The sequence below is a fragment of the Sapajus apella genome, unplaced genomic scaffold, assembly GCF_009761245.1.
Source record: "Sapajus apella isolate SASKATOON/1434 unplaced genomic scaffold, GSC_monkey_1.0 scaffold26, whole genome shotgun sequence".
Classification (NCBI taxonomy): domain Eukaryota; kingdom Metazoa; phylum Chordata; class Mammalia; order Primates; family Cebidae; genus Sapajus; species Sapajus apella.
In genome coordinates, this window is record NW_022436966.1 from 19,186,962 (window position 1) to 19,200,112 (window position 13,151).

The 13,151-nt window shown below is 40.8% G+C and overlaps 1 protein-coding gene across 6 annotated transcripts in view; it reads left to right on the forward strand.

The window, feature by feature from the left end:
- Nucleotides 1–13,151, forward strand: part of PSME4 (proteasome activator subunit 4) — a 110,043-nt gene that overhangs the window by 16,365 nt on the left and 80,527 nt on the right. For all 6 annotated transcript variants that reach the window (XR_004273063.1, XM_032292138.1, XM_032292140.1 and 3 more), the window contains 2 exons: nucleotides 7,195–7,335; nucleotides 8,184–8,300. Coding sequence is in view for 5 of the 6 variants with exons in the window: in XM_032292138.1 (XP_032148029.1) it covers nucleotides 7,195–7,335; nucleotides 8,184–8,300 (258 nt within the window). In the remaining variant the exon portion in view is untranslated. The remainder of the gene's footprint in view (nucleotides 1–7,194; nucleotides 7,336–8,183; nucleotides 8,301–13,151) is intronic.

Sequence of the window (13,151 nt, forward strand, 5' to 3'; positions counted from 1 at the left end):
GATAATATTTTACTTTTTTTTTCTGTGTGTGTGTGTGTGTGTGTGTGTGTGTGTGTGTGTGTGTGTGTTTGATACTAAGGTCTCACTGTTGCCTAGGTTGGAGTGCAGTAGCACGATCTTGGCACATTGCAACATTCGCTTCCCAGGCCCCACCGATCTTCCCACCTCAGCATCTTGAGTAGCTGGAACTACAGACATACACTATCATGCCCAGCTAATTTTTGTATGTTTTACAGACGTGAGGTCTCTCAGCATTGCCCAGGCTGGTCCCAAACTCCTGGACTCAAGCAATCTGCCTGCCTTGGCTTCCAAAAGTGCTGGTGTTGCAGGTGCAAGCCACCATGCCTGGTCTGCTTTATTTCTTTTTACTTGAATGATTAAGTATTTTTATTTAGTTATGGTCATATTATTTTGTACTTTGCTTTAAATATATTATATTTCTTTTTTTTTTTTTTTTTTGAGACGGAGTTTCACTCATGTTACCCAGGCTGGAGTGCAATGGCGTGATCTCGGCTCACCGCAACCTCCGCCTCCTGGGTTCAGGCAATTCTCCTGCCTCAGCCTCCTGAGTAGCTGGGATTACAGGCACGCACCACCATGCCCAGCTAATTTTTTGTATTTTTAGTAGAGACGGGGTTTCACCATGTTGACCAGGATGGTGTCGATCTCTTGACCTCGTGATCCACCCACCTCAGCCTCCCAAGGTGCTGGGATTACAGGCTTGAGCCTCCGCGCCCGGCCTAAATATATTTCATTCCATATTCTACTAAAGGTTATTTGAAAACATAATTTTAAATGACTGCCTTATATAGTCTAAAGCAGGGGTCTCTAATCTTTTAGCCTCCCTGGGCGGCATTGGAAGAATTGTCTTGGGCCACACATAAAATACATTAATGCTAATGATGGCTGATAAGCTTTAAAAAATTGCAAGAAAAGACAGGGTGTGGTGGCTCCACACCTGTAATCCGAGGATTTTGGGAGGCTGAGGTATACAGATCACTTAAAGTGGTGGGAATTTGAGAGCAGCCTGACCAACATGGTGAAACTCTGTCTCTACTAACAATGCCAAATTAGCGGGATGTGGTGGCACATGCCTGTAATCCCAGCTATTCTGGAGGCTGAGGCAGGAGAATTGCTTGGACCTGGGAGGAAGAGGTTTCAGTGAGCCAAGATTGCACCATTGCACAGCCTGGGCAACAAGAGCAAAACTCCGTATGTATGTATGTATGTATGTATAAATAAGTAAATAAATCCAAAAAAAATCTAAATGAATTTGTGTTGGGTCCCATTCAGAGCAATCCTGGGCCACAGATTGGACAAGCTTGGTCCAGAGGAATAAGCCACACTTTAACAAGCCATTCTCATATAGACTTTTAGACTTTTTTAAGGAAATTTAAAAAATTACTTATGTGCATTTGGCTTTTTAAAAATTTTTTATTGTTGGATAGTCAGGCTCTTGCTCTCTTACCAAGGCTGAAATGCAGTGGCAAGATTATGACACACTGCAGCCTCAGCCTTCCAGACTCAAATGCCCCTCTTGTTTCAGCTTCCCAAGTAGCTGGGACTACAGGCATGTGCCATCACACCTGGCAATTTTTTTTGTAGAGATGGGGTCTCCCTGTGTTGCCCAGGCCAGTCTTGAATTCCTGGTCTCAAGTGATCCTTCCTTCTCAGCTTCCCAAAGTGCTAGGATTATAGGTGTGACCCACAATACTTAGCCCATTTTGGCATTTTGACTTTGATATTCTGAATTATTATTATTATTATTTGATACAAGTCTCTCTGTTACCCAGGCTGGAGTGCAGCAGCGCAGTCTTGGCTCACTGCAACCTCTGCCTCTCGAGTTCAACAGATTCTCCTGCTTCAGCCTCCTGAGTAGCTGGGACTACAGGTGCCTGCCATTATGCCCAGCTAATTTTTGTATTTTTTAGAAGATTCGGGGGTTTTGCCATGTTGGCCAGGCTGATCTTGAACTCCTGACCTTAAGCGATCTGCCTGCCTCGGCCTCCCAAGGTGGTGGGATTACAGGTGAGAGCCATTGTGCCTGACCTGAATTATTTACTCAAGATATATTGCTAGATGTAGGATTTTTATTAATTTTTTATTACATTTTTTAGTATATGTAATAGAGATGGGGTCTCACTATGTTGCCCAGGCTGGTCTTGAACTTCTGGGTTCAAGTGATTCTCCTGCCTCTGCCTTCCAAAATACTGGGATTTCAGGTATGAGCCATGGCATTTGGCGCACTGTCTTTCTTGTGATTAAAAATTAAGTCATTTGATTAATACACTGCAGGGCTGTGAGGAGGAAGCAGCTGGAATTGCTATTGTATTATCTTTTACTACCTTTTTTTCTTCCCCTGTGGGAGGATGGAACAAAATGACTTGTCATCCATATATTCTGGATAGTTGAAATACTCTATATCAGTCACATTCAATCATGACTATTACCAGGGTTTTCAGATATTTTGGGACACCTAATAGTAACGTTTAGTCCTAAAACCTAATGTGAAAATTGACTGGAAAAAGGGAATGGATCATCTGTAGTTACAGTCTAAAGTAGGGTTTTGGAACTTAAATGTATACAAAAATCAAACCAGAGTAGTCTAAAAATTGAAGATTGGTAGTCTCCACTCTAGCATTCCAGGAATTTATTTTTCGGTCGCCTTTAAAAAAAAAAAGACAAACAGCTTTACTGAGATTTAACATTCCTAGGATTTTCGGAGCCCAAGAATATGCATTTTAAACAGTTACCCTGCATAGTTCTTCTTCTTTTTTTTTCTTAAATAGCGGTGGGGCTTCACCATGTTGCTCAGGCTGGTCTTGATCTCCTGAGCTCAATTGATCCTCCCGCTTTTGCCTCCCAAAGTGCTGGGATTACAGGTGTACTGTGCCCAGCCTTTTTTGCCCATTTTTAACTGGATTGTTTGTGTCTTTTTCTTAGTTTGTAGTAGTTCTTTATGAAATTTGAATGTGTGTTCTTTGTTAAATATATGTATTTTAGATATCTGACTGGACTTTTTACTTTTAATGTTCTCTTCTTGTGACGAGAAGTTCTTTTTTTTTTTTTTTTTTTTTGAGACGGAGTTTCGCTCTTGTTACCCAGGCTGGAGTGCAATGGCGCGATCTCGGCTCACCGCAACCTCCGCCTCCCGGGTTCAGGCAATTCTCCTGCCTCAGCCTCCTGAGTAGCTGGGATTACAGGCACGCGCCACCATGCCCAGCTAATTTTTGTATTTTTAGTAGAGACGGGGTTTCACCATGTTGACCAGGATGGTCTCGATCTCTTGACCTCGTGATCCACCCGCCTCGGCCTCCCAAAGTGGTGGGATTACAGGCGTGAGCCACCGCGCCCGGCCGACGAGAAGTTCTTTATCATAAAGACCAATTGACTAATTTTCTTTTTATTGTTAGTACTTTCATGTTCTTTTAAAACAAATCTCTTCGGCCACATTTTGATAGAACCACTTGCTGGTTGGCAAGGAGCTGGGGGAAATAGATTTCTGAGGAGTCTCTCCAAAATCTTTAGATTTGTCAACAGCTGTAGGCTTTCTAGGAATCCTCCTATTGAGCTCTCTTATAGTATTAAAATTTGAGCTTTGTTAATTTTATGTCCCCAATTAACGTTAAACGTATAGTTGTCTGTCTGCTGTAATGAAAACAATGGGCTGTAGCTAAGTTACTTCAGTGGCTTAGAGCAGGGGTACCCCCAGCTCCAAGCCTGGGGACTGGTATGGGTCTGTGGCCTGTTAGGAACTGGGCTGCACAGCAGAAGGGAGCAGCGGGCAGGCGATTGAGCATTACCGCCTGATGTCTGCCTCCTGTTATATTAGCCGGTGTTAGATTCTCATAGGAGCTCAAATCCTGTTGTGAACTGCCCATTTCAAGGGATCTAGGCTGTGCGCTCCTTAAGAAATTTTCCCTGGTACCAAAAAGGTTGGGGACTGCTGGCTTAGAGTACAGTGTTTCTCCAGTTTTCTGCAGAAGTATCCTAACCACAGGCGAGAATGAGTGCATGACTTCAGGGGCATCTGGAACCTTTTTGTTTGTTTGAGACTGCTCGCTCTGTCACCCAGGCTGGTGTACACTAGCACGATCCTAGTTAACTGCAACCCCTGCCTTCTGGGTTCAAGCGATTCTCATGCCTCGGCCAACCAAGTAGCTGGAATTGCAGAGGCCCACCACCATACCTGGCTAATTTTCTTTTATTTTTTTTAGATGGAGTTCACTCTTGTTGCGTTGCCCAGGCTGGAGTGCAGTGGTGTGATCTTGGCTCACTGCAACCTTCACCTCCTAGGTTCAGGTGATTCTCCTGCTTCAGCCTCCCGAGTAGCTGGGACTACAGACGTGCACCACCATGCTCAGCTAATTTTTGTATTTTTGGTAGAGATGGGGTTTCACCGTGCTGGCCAGGATGGTCTCCATCTCTTGACCTCGTGATCTGCCTGCCTCAGCCTCCCAAAATGCTGGGATTACAGGCATGAACCACCATGCCTGGCTGGCATCTGGAATCTTTTTTTTCCCTTTCTTTTTCTTTTTTTTAAAGATGGGGTTTCACTCTGATGGCCAGGCTGGTCTTGAACTCCTGACCTCAGATAATCCACCCACCTTGGCCTCCCAAAGTGCTAGGATTACAGGCGTGAGCCACCGTGCCTGGCCGGCATCTGTAATCTTGAAAAGGCCTGCAGCAGCCACTGAAAGCAGGGAATTAAGATACTGTCTGTATCTTAAACGTGCCAGTTTTTAGGGAGATAGTTTGTTTTCATTTAAAATAAAATTTTAATGATTCTGGATTTTGCTCCTAAATTTAGAGTGAAATTGAGGGAAGTGTCAGAAGGCTGTATCATTGTGCTTATTCAACAGCCCAAAATATTAATATCTTTAGATGTGGAATCTTGTGTCTTCAGTAATCTATGTGCGTTACTATTTTAGGGTGTTTAAGAAACTTTAATGATAATTTGAATATCTCTTATCTGAAATTCTGGGACCAGAAATGTTTAGGATTTTGGATTTTGGGGAGTTTTGTAATATCTGCATTATACACTTACTGATTGAGCACCTCAAATCCAAAAATCAGAAATTGGAAAACTCCACGAGCATTTCCTTTGAGTGTCATGATGTTGCTCAGGAAGTTTTGGATTTTGGAGGGTTTTGGATTTTCAGATTAAGAGTATTGAACCTGTACTGGCAGAGTCAAAACAAGATCTCGGGTCTCGTTGCTCTTCCCTCTATACTTGCTGGCTCATAGTACTAATATGAGGTCATGAGATTCTACCTTGAAATGATAGAAAAGAGCTGAATAAATTCAGAACAGCATGAGAAAATAGCGAACCAAGAATTTTGAAGAATTTATGGAAGATAAAAAAAGCAGTTAGATGCCCTAATTTTAGAAGTTAAATATAAGTGCTGGGTACGGTGGCTCACAGCTGTAATCCCAGCACTTTGGGAGGCTGAGATGGGTGGATCGCAAGGTCAGGCGTTCGAGGCCAGCTTGGCCAACATACCTGTCTGCACTAAAAATACAAAAGTTAACCAAGTGTGGTGGCGGGCGCTTATAATCATAGCTACTCAGGAGGCTGAGGCAGGAGAAGTGTTTGAACCTGGGAGGCTGAGGTTGCAGTGAGCCAAGATCAAGCCACTGCACTCCAGCCTGGGTGATACAGCAAGACTCCGTCTGGAAAAAAAAAAAAAAAAAGTTAAATTTAAGTTTAATTTGATCTTAGGTGCTAGGGGAGTGTTAAAGATCTTACGAGGAATACTAATGCTCTTTTCCCCATTGACTTATGTATTTAATAAAATAATCCCCCTCAAAGGGTTTCATGAGATACAGTAATTTGTTTGGATCAGTTACCTCTGCATTCTTAAATATGCTGTGATTTGTTGTTCTTGGGTTTTAGGACACCTTTTTCTTAAAGTTGGTGCTTTTGATTACATTGTTTATAGAAATTAAAATTTAATTTTGAGATAAAATATTTATTCCTTATATTAATTATAACTAATATATAATTAATAATTATTATTATAAAAATATTCCTTAAGTTATTTTTGGTAGTAACCTAATTGTATTGTAATTATAAGTTAACAGTTAGAAACAAATAGTACAATAAGAGAGCAGTGTTTTAATTGGTACGTAGATGTTGATGAGAGCCAGTTATCATTATAAATACTTTGTTATTAAAATAATTATTTGGTAATCTCTCTCTCTCTCATTTTTTTTTTTCTTTTGGAGACAAGGTCTCACTCTGTTGCCTAGGCTGGCTGGAGTATAGTGGTATGATCACAGCTCACTGCTCCCTTGACTTCCTGGGCTCCAGTGATCCTCCCACCTTAGCCTCCTGAGTAACTGGGACCACAGGTGCACGCCATCATGCCTGGCTAATATTTTGTATTTGTTGTAGAGACTAGGTTTTGCCCTGTTGCCCAGGCTGGTCTTGAACTCCTGGGTTCAAGCGATTGTCCCACTTTAGCCTCTCAAAGTGCTGGGATTACAGGCATAAGCTACTTTGCCTGGCCTGCTAATCTCTTGATTAAAGTACAGAATAATTCCTTACTGCATAACAATGAGAATAGATATACTTAACCATCAAAGACATTTGAAATTGTTACCACACCTATTTTTAAAAATTATTAAAAATATCAGATTTATCTGCCGTATTGTTAATCACATATACATTGCTGTACGACTTTTTTATTTTGCATGACTGAAACTATACTCATTGAATAGCAGCTCTCCATTTCCCCTTCCTTTCAGCCCCTGGCAACCACTATTCTACTTTCTGTTTCTATGAGTTTGATTACTGTAGATAACTATACAATATTTGTCTTTTGTGACTAGCTTATTTCACTTAAGGCTCATCCATGCTGTAGCTTGTGACCAGATTGCCTTCTTTTTTTAAGACTGAATCATCCTCGTCCACTGGTTCTAGCTGAAGTATGATGGAATCATCCTTCCTGGCAAATAAATTCCCATTTCTATCCAGAAAACCAATAAAGTTTTCCATGAAATGTTTTTTTTAAAAAAAGGAAAAACGACAATAATCCATCATGTTACATATGCCACATTTTCTTTATCCATTCATCCTTCTGTGGACATTCAGGTTGCATCTACATCTTGGCTTGTATGGATAACGCTGCAATGAACATGGGTGTATCATCATACCTATTTTTAAAGGGTATATCTGTTTTTCTCTTGCAGGTATATTCGACTTTATGGGAGAAAATTTAGCAAAGAAGATCATGTTCTTTTTATTAAGTTATTGTATGAGCTGGTATCAATTCCAAAACTGGAAATCAGCATGATGCAGGGATTTGCCCGCCTTTTGATCAACTTGTTAAAGTAAGTCTATTCCAAAGATTTCTGTTAAGGTTGGTTTGTTTCTTCAGGGTTTTAGGGAATGAGGATTAAGTGCTTTTGGTGAGAAGACCAAGTTTCAACTTGTCAATTTGGAAAATGATTGCAGAAACATTATCATAAGTTTCATCCAGTGTGTTAACCTTTTAATTAAAATTCCATCTCTTCCATGATGCAGTCTCTTCTCTAGCACCCATTGAACTTCCCCTTTTATAGATTGTTAAGTTCCTTGAGAATACAAGACAAGTATCATAGATTCTTTTTTTTTTTTTTTTTTTTTTGAGGCTGAGTCTCCCTCTTGCCAGGCTGGAGTGCATTGGTGGGATCTTGACTCACTGCAAACTGTGATTCTCCTGCCTCAGCCTTCCCTAGTAGCTGGGATTACAGGCACGTGCCACTACGCCCAGCTTATTTTTGTATTTTTAGGAGAGACAGGGCTCCACCATGCTGGCCATGATGGTCTTCATCTCCTGACCTGGTGATCCACCTGCCCTGGCCTCCCAAAGATTCTTTTGCTTATCCGGAAGCATCCAGCTCTATGCTGGAAACATTAAATATTCCATAGCATGGGAAAACATGAAATTTCATCTACAATAATGATGACACAAATTTAAATGCCCCCTTGTATCTGGCGCTCTTTAAGGTTTGAGCAGCAGCAAGAATCGGGTGCACGATTCTTCCTAATACTATGCTCTGCCAGTGAGTAGCTGTGGATGGGGAAAAGCAAAACCCACTGTAATGAGTAGCAACATTGAACTGCCCCTGTGTAGTATTTATGGTATACACACATCTGTGCATATAAGCATACACAGGTATTTAATTTTACTTTTTAGGAAAAAGGAACTTCTTTCAAGAGATGATTTGGAGTTACCCTGGAGACCACTTTATGACATGGTAGAAAGAATCTTATATTCCAAGACAGAGCACCTGGGATTAAATTGGTTTCCTAAGTAAGTGTTTCCATTTAAAGCACTTATTTGGGAGTACTTGGGGTCTTTTAGGGGGTTGGTCGTGATTGAACAGTATTGGGTTGTTTGAAAGAAACAGTGAATATGTTAATGTGCCTGTTCCTATGTGATTTGACTCCTGAACCAATTCATTGCCCTCTGTAAACTGTATCTGAAGCTGCATCTCTTTTGCAGATCATTGACTTACACCTCCATCCTGCCTCTTTGAGACCTAATTTTTGGTTTTATATTTTATTCTGAGTTTATATAATAAAGTATCATCTACCTTTTTTTGGTTAATAGTGATTTCATACTTGACTGACAAGTATCATTTCTGTCTAGTTGTCGTCTAGCTTTTAATTTTCACAGTTTTAGCATGTTTGGCTTATCATTTTTTTTTTTTTTTTTTTTTTTTTTTTTGAGATGGAGTCTCGCTCTGTCATCCAGGCTGGAGTGCAGTGGCACAATCTCAGCTCACTGCATCCTCTGCCTCCTGGGTTCAAGCGATTCTTCTGCCTCAGCCTCACGAGTAGCTGGGATTACAGGCACACACCACCATGCCCGGTTAATTTTTGTATTTTTTAATTTTATTTTAGTAGAGATGTGGTTTTACCATGTTGTCCAGGCTGGTCTCAAGTTTCCCACCTCAAGTGATCCACCTGCCTTGGCCTCCCAAAGTGCTGGGATTATAGGCCTGAGTCACCACGCCCAGGCGGTTTATCATTCTTTTAAATTTGTGATTTTTTTTTTTAAGGACATTTTTTCTTCTGTTTTGTTTTGAGACAGCGTCTCACTCTGTGGCTCAGGCTGGAGTGCAGTGGCATGATCTCAGCTCACTGCAACCTCTGCCTCCTGTGTTCAAGTGATTCTTGTGCCTCAGCCTCCCGAGCAGCTGGGATTACAGGCGCACGCCACCATGCCTGGCTAATTTTTGTATTTTTAGTAGAGATGGGGTTTTACCATGTTGGCCAGGCTGGTCGCAAACACCTGAACTCAGGTGATCCACCCACCTTGGCCTCCCAAAGTGCTGGAATTATAGGTGTGAGCCATTGTGCCTGTCCACTTCAGTTTTTAATAGCTGTTTCCTCCCATTTTTTACAGTCATTTGTCAGATAACGTATGTACTCATTTCTTGAAGAACATTGTTCTATGAACCTGTATTAATTTCCCTTTTCTTTTTTATAAACTAAGTCCTTCCTTCCCTCTTTCTCTTTTTCTCTCTCTCTTCCTCTCTTGTCTTTTCTTCTCCTTTCTTTTTTTCTTTCCTTTCTTTTCTTTGCTTGCTTGCTTGACAGGGTCTTGCTCTGTTGCCCAGGCTAGAGTGCAGTGGCAAGATCTTGGCTTGCCACACCCTTGACCTCCTGGGCTCAAGCAGTCCTGCTGCCTCAGCCTCCTGAGAAGCTGGGACCATAGGCATGTGCCACCATGCCCAGCTAATTTTTAAAATTTTTTATTCATAGCAACAGAGTCTCACTGTTGCCCAGGCTGGTCTTGAACTCTTGTGCTCAAGTGATCCTCCCGCCTTGGCCTCCCAAAGTACTGGGATTACAGGCTCGAGCCACTACACTAGGCCCAAATATTTGTTATTAAACTCAAAATTCAATATAAAAGCTTTGTTTGCAAAGATTCCTTTTGGGTGCTATTTTGCCACAGAGATCATGACCTATACTGGTTTGACTGAGTCTTCTTTAAATATGAGGTTGGGCCAAGCATGGTGGCGTGTGCCTGTAGTCCCAGCTACTTGGGAGGCTGAGGTGGAAGGATCTCTTGAGCCCAGGAGTTCTGGGCTGTAGTGCGCTACGCCCACCAGGTATCCGCACTAAGTTCAGCATCACGGTCCTTTTGGGACCCGGGGACCACCAGGTTGCCTAAGGAGGGGTGAACCAGCCCAGTTTGGAAACGGAGCAGGTCAAAACTCCCATGCTGATCAGTAGTGGGATCGCACCTGTGAATAGCCGCCGCACTCCAGCCTGGGCAACATAGTGAGACACCATCTCAAAAAAAAAAAAAGAAAAATATGTGGTCAGGGAGTTGCTCACTGGCTTCACCATTTCAGATGAGAGTGGGTGCATTCATGGTGGTATGGCCATAGACAGGCTCCCTGTTTTCATAGATCTCAGGGACCTTTGAACTATGTTCAGAGCAGTTACCTTTCTGAGATTTTTCTTGCTGATAATTTTGGCTGCCTCTGAAAGTACTTTGTAAATGAAAGGGGGAGGTGAGGCAGTTTCTTCAGTGATACCCTGTTCTTCAGTATGTCTTCTTACTTACACACAGCTTCATAACCAATCATCCTCCTTTCCTACCTTAAGCGTCTACCTTTGCAAAGGCACTTGCTGCTTTTAAAGTCCTGTATGATCCTTAATATGTATCTGTGGCTTTCCTCTTCAGTGATAAGAGCTGTTTGTGTGGAAATTTCCTGTTAGTATTGGTTAGTCAGTGCTTCTTAGTTATGTTTACCATGTCTCTTCCTAAAGTGTCACATCATCCTTGTCCTTAAAAGTTTTACCATAGCAGTTCTTGATCTTTTGAAGAGATGTTGTGACTGAAACGCAGCACTGACTCTCAACTCTTAACAGACTCAGCATTTCATTTTGTAATTGTAATTACTCTAAATTAAAATTCATAAATCATGTAACCTACCTATACTCTTTACCTACTCTCTGACAATTTTGAGTATTTTCATCTTAGATATATTCTGCCACATTTTGAAACACTTTCGTCAGCTGACTACATGTGTTCATACTATTTTTAGAATGCTATTTTTATAATCAAAAGTGAAAGATTGCTTCATTTGTTAACTGTCTTTCAAATTTTAAGCTCATGTGCCTTATGTTTTTGTCCTTATTGAAATCACTGCTTAGAGTGGCATGTATTTCAACACGATTTTAAAAGCTAATTCTATTGGTTGAAGCAAAGATTATCAACTTTGCTCTCTTCCCTTCCTCTTTACCCTTCCCTTCCTCTCCATCCCTTTTCCTACCCTGTTTCCCTCCTCTCTGTTACTTCCTCCTTCTAGTTTTCTCTTTGCCTCAAGGGCAAAAGACTATTTTTAGTCTCTTTATTCTCATCTCACTCTGCTCTCTATTGGAGAAAGAATTGATCATGTTTTTTATTCAATAGAAGACGTAAAATTGAAAAGGAGATGAGTATGATTTAATTGTTAGTGATATAAGAATTATTATTTACTTCATAAATGAAGCTTTTGAATCTTAAGGACACAGTTTTATTTCATAAAACAATGTCCTATACACTTACTTTGAGTAGCATATTGTAAGTTATAGTTTAGGAAGCACACTAATGGTGTTGCTATTAACAAAATGTGGGAGACATTGTACATAGATCTGCTTTTACAAATGGGCACAAACGGTTCATATTTCAATTGCTTTGTGTATATAAATTTGTTTATTTAGCTTTATTTTATTTTCTTTTTTATTTTTATTTTTTTAAGAGATGGGATTTTACTATGTTAGCCAGGCTGGTCTCAAACTCATGACCTCAAGTGATCCATCTGCCTCAGCCTCCCAAAGTGCTGGGATTACAGGCATGAGCCACCATGCCCGGCCGTTTATTTAGTTTTGTTACCACTAATTTGGTTTTTGTGAGTGGTAGCAAAGGTTTTCATATTTGCATCATGAGTAGCTTGAGCCTACATAACTTGTTTACTAATTTTTTTTTTTTTTTGAGACGGAGTCTTGCTCTGTCACCCAGGTTGTAGGGCAGTGACACGATTTCGGCTCACTGCAACCTCTGCCTTTCGGATTCAAGCAGTTCGCCTCCAGAGTAGCTGGGATTATAGACACCCACCAAGATGCTCAGCTAATTTTTGTATTTTTAGTAGAGATGGGGTTCTACCATCTTGGCCAGGCTGGTCTTGAACTCCTGACCTCATGATCTACCCACCTCGGCCTCCCAAAGTTCTGGAATTACAGGCGTGGGCCAATGTGCCTGGCTTACTACATTTTAAAATTTATTTTTAAAAGTATTTTCTTTTACATGTATTGTTCTAAGGGTATCATATAGTATTATTATTATTTTTTTTTTTTTTCAGTCTCTGGAGAAATTTGATATTTTCTTTTTCTGGTACTTGTTTATGGCATTTGTTTTTCTATTGATCGTTCAAAGAGCCCTTTGAATTGGTGCTCTTTAAGATACAGTTAAATCCTTTGTCCTGAGCTTCCTGCACTCACCACATGGAAACTACATTTTCCAGACCTCTGTTTGGGGTTTCTTGGCACATGTGACGATACTTAGGACTTTAAATTACTACCAGCAGCTCAGGGAAGAACTCTAGCTACAAAATTTAGTATGATAATCAAATGATGAGAGTAATTTCTCTGAGAACCTGTTGAAATTTAAAAGATTTTATGGTTGTAAACCATGATTATTAATATGGTATTTGCAATGATTTTAAAAGGTAGTATTTGAAGAACAACCTGTTTATTTTTAAAAATGTTCTTTTATTTGGAAATTTAAAATTTTAACAAAATTTGGCTGGGTGTGGTGGCTCACACCTGTAATCCTAGCACTTTGGGAGGCCGAGTCGGGCAGATTACTTGAGGTCAGGAGTTCAAGACCAGGCTGGCCAACATGGTGAAATCCCATCTCTACTCAAAAATACAAAAATTAGCCGGGTGTGGTGCATGTACCTGTAATCCCAGCTACCCGGGAGGCTGAGTCAGGGGAATCACTGGAACCAGGAAGGTGGAGGCTGCATTGAGCCGAGATCACACCACTGCACTCCAGCCTGGGCAAAGAGTGAGACTCCATCTCAAAAAAAAAAAAAATTTTTTTTTAAACAAAATTTTATTAATGCTTTTGATAGTATTTCTTGTAGAAGTTGTTTCTGTGCTA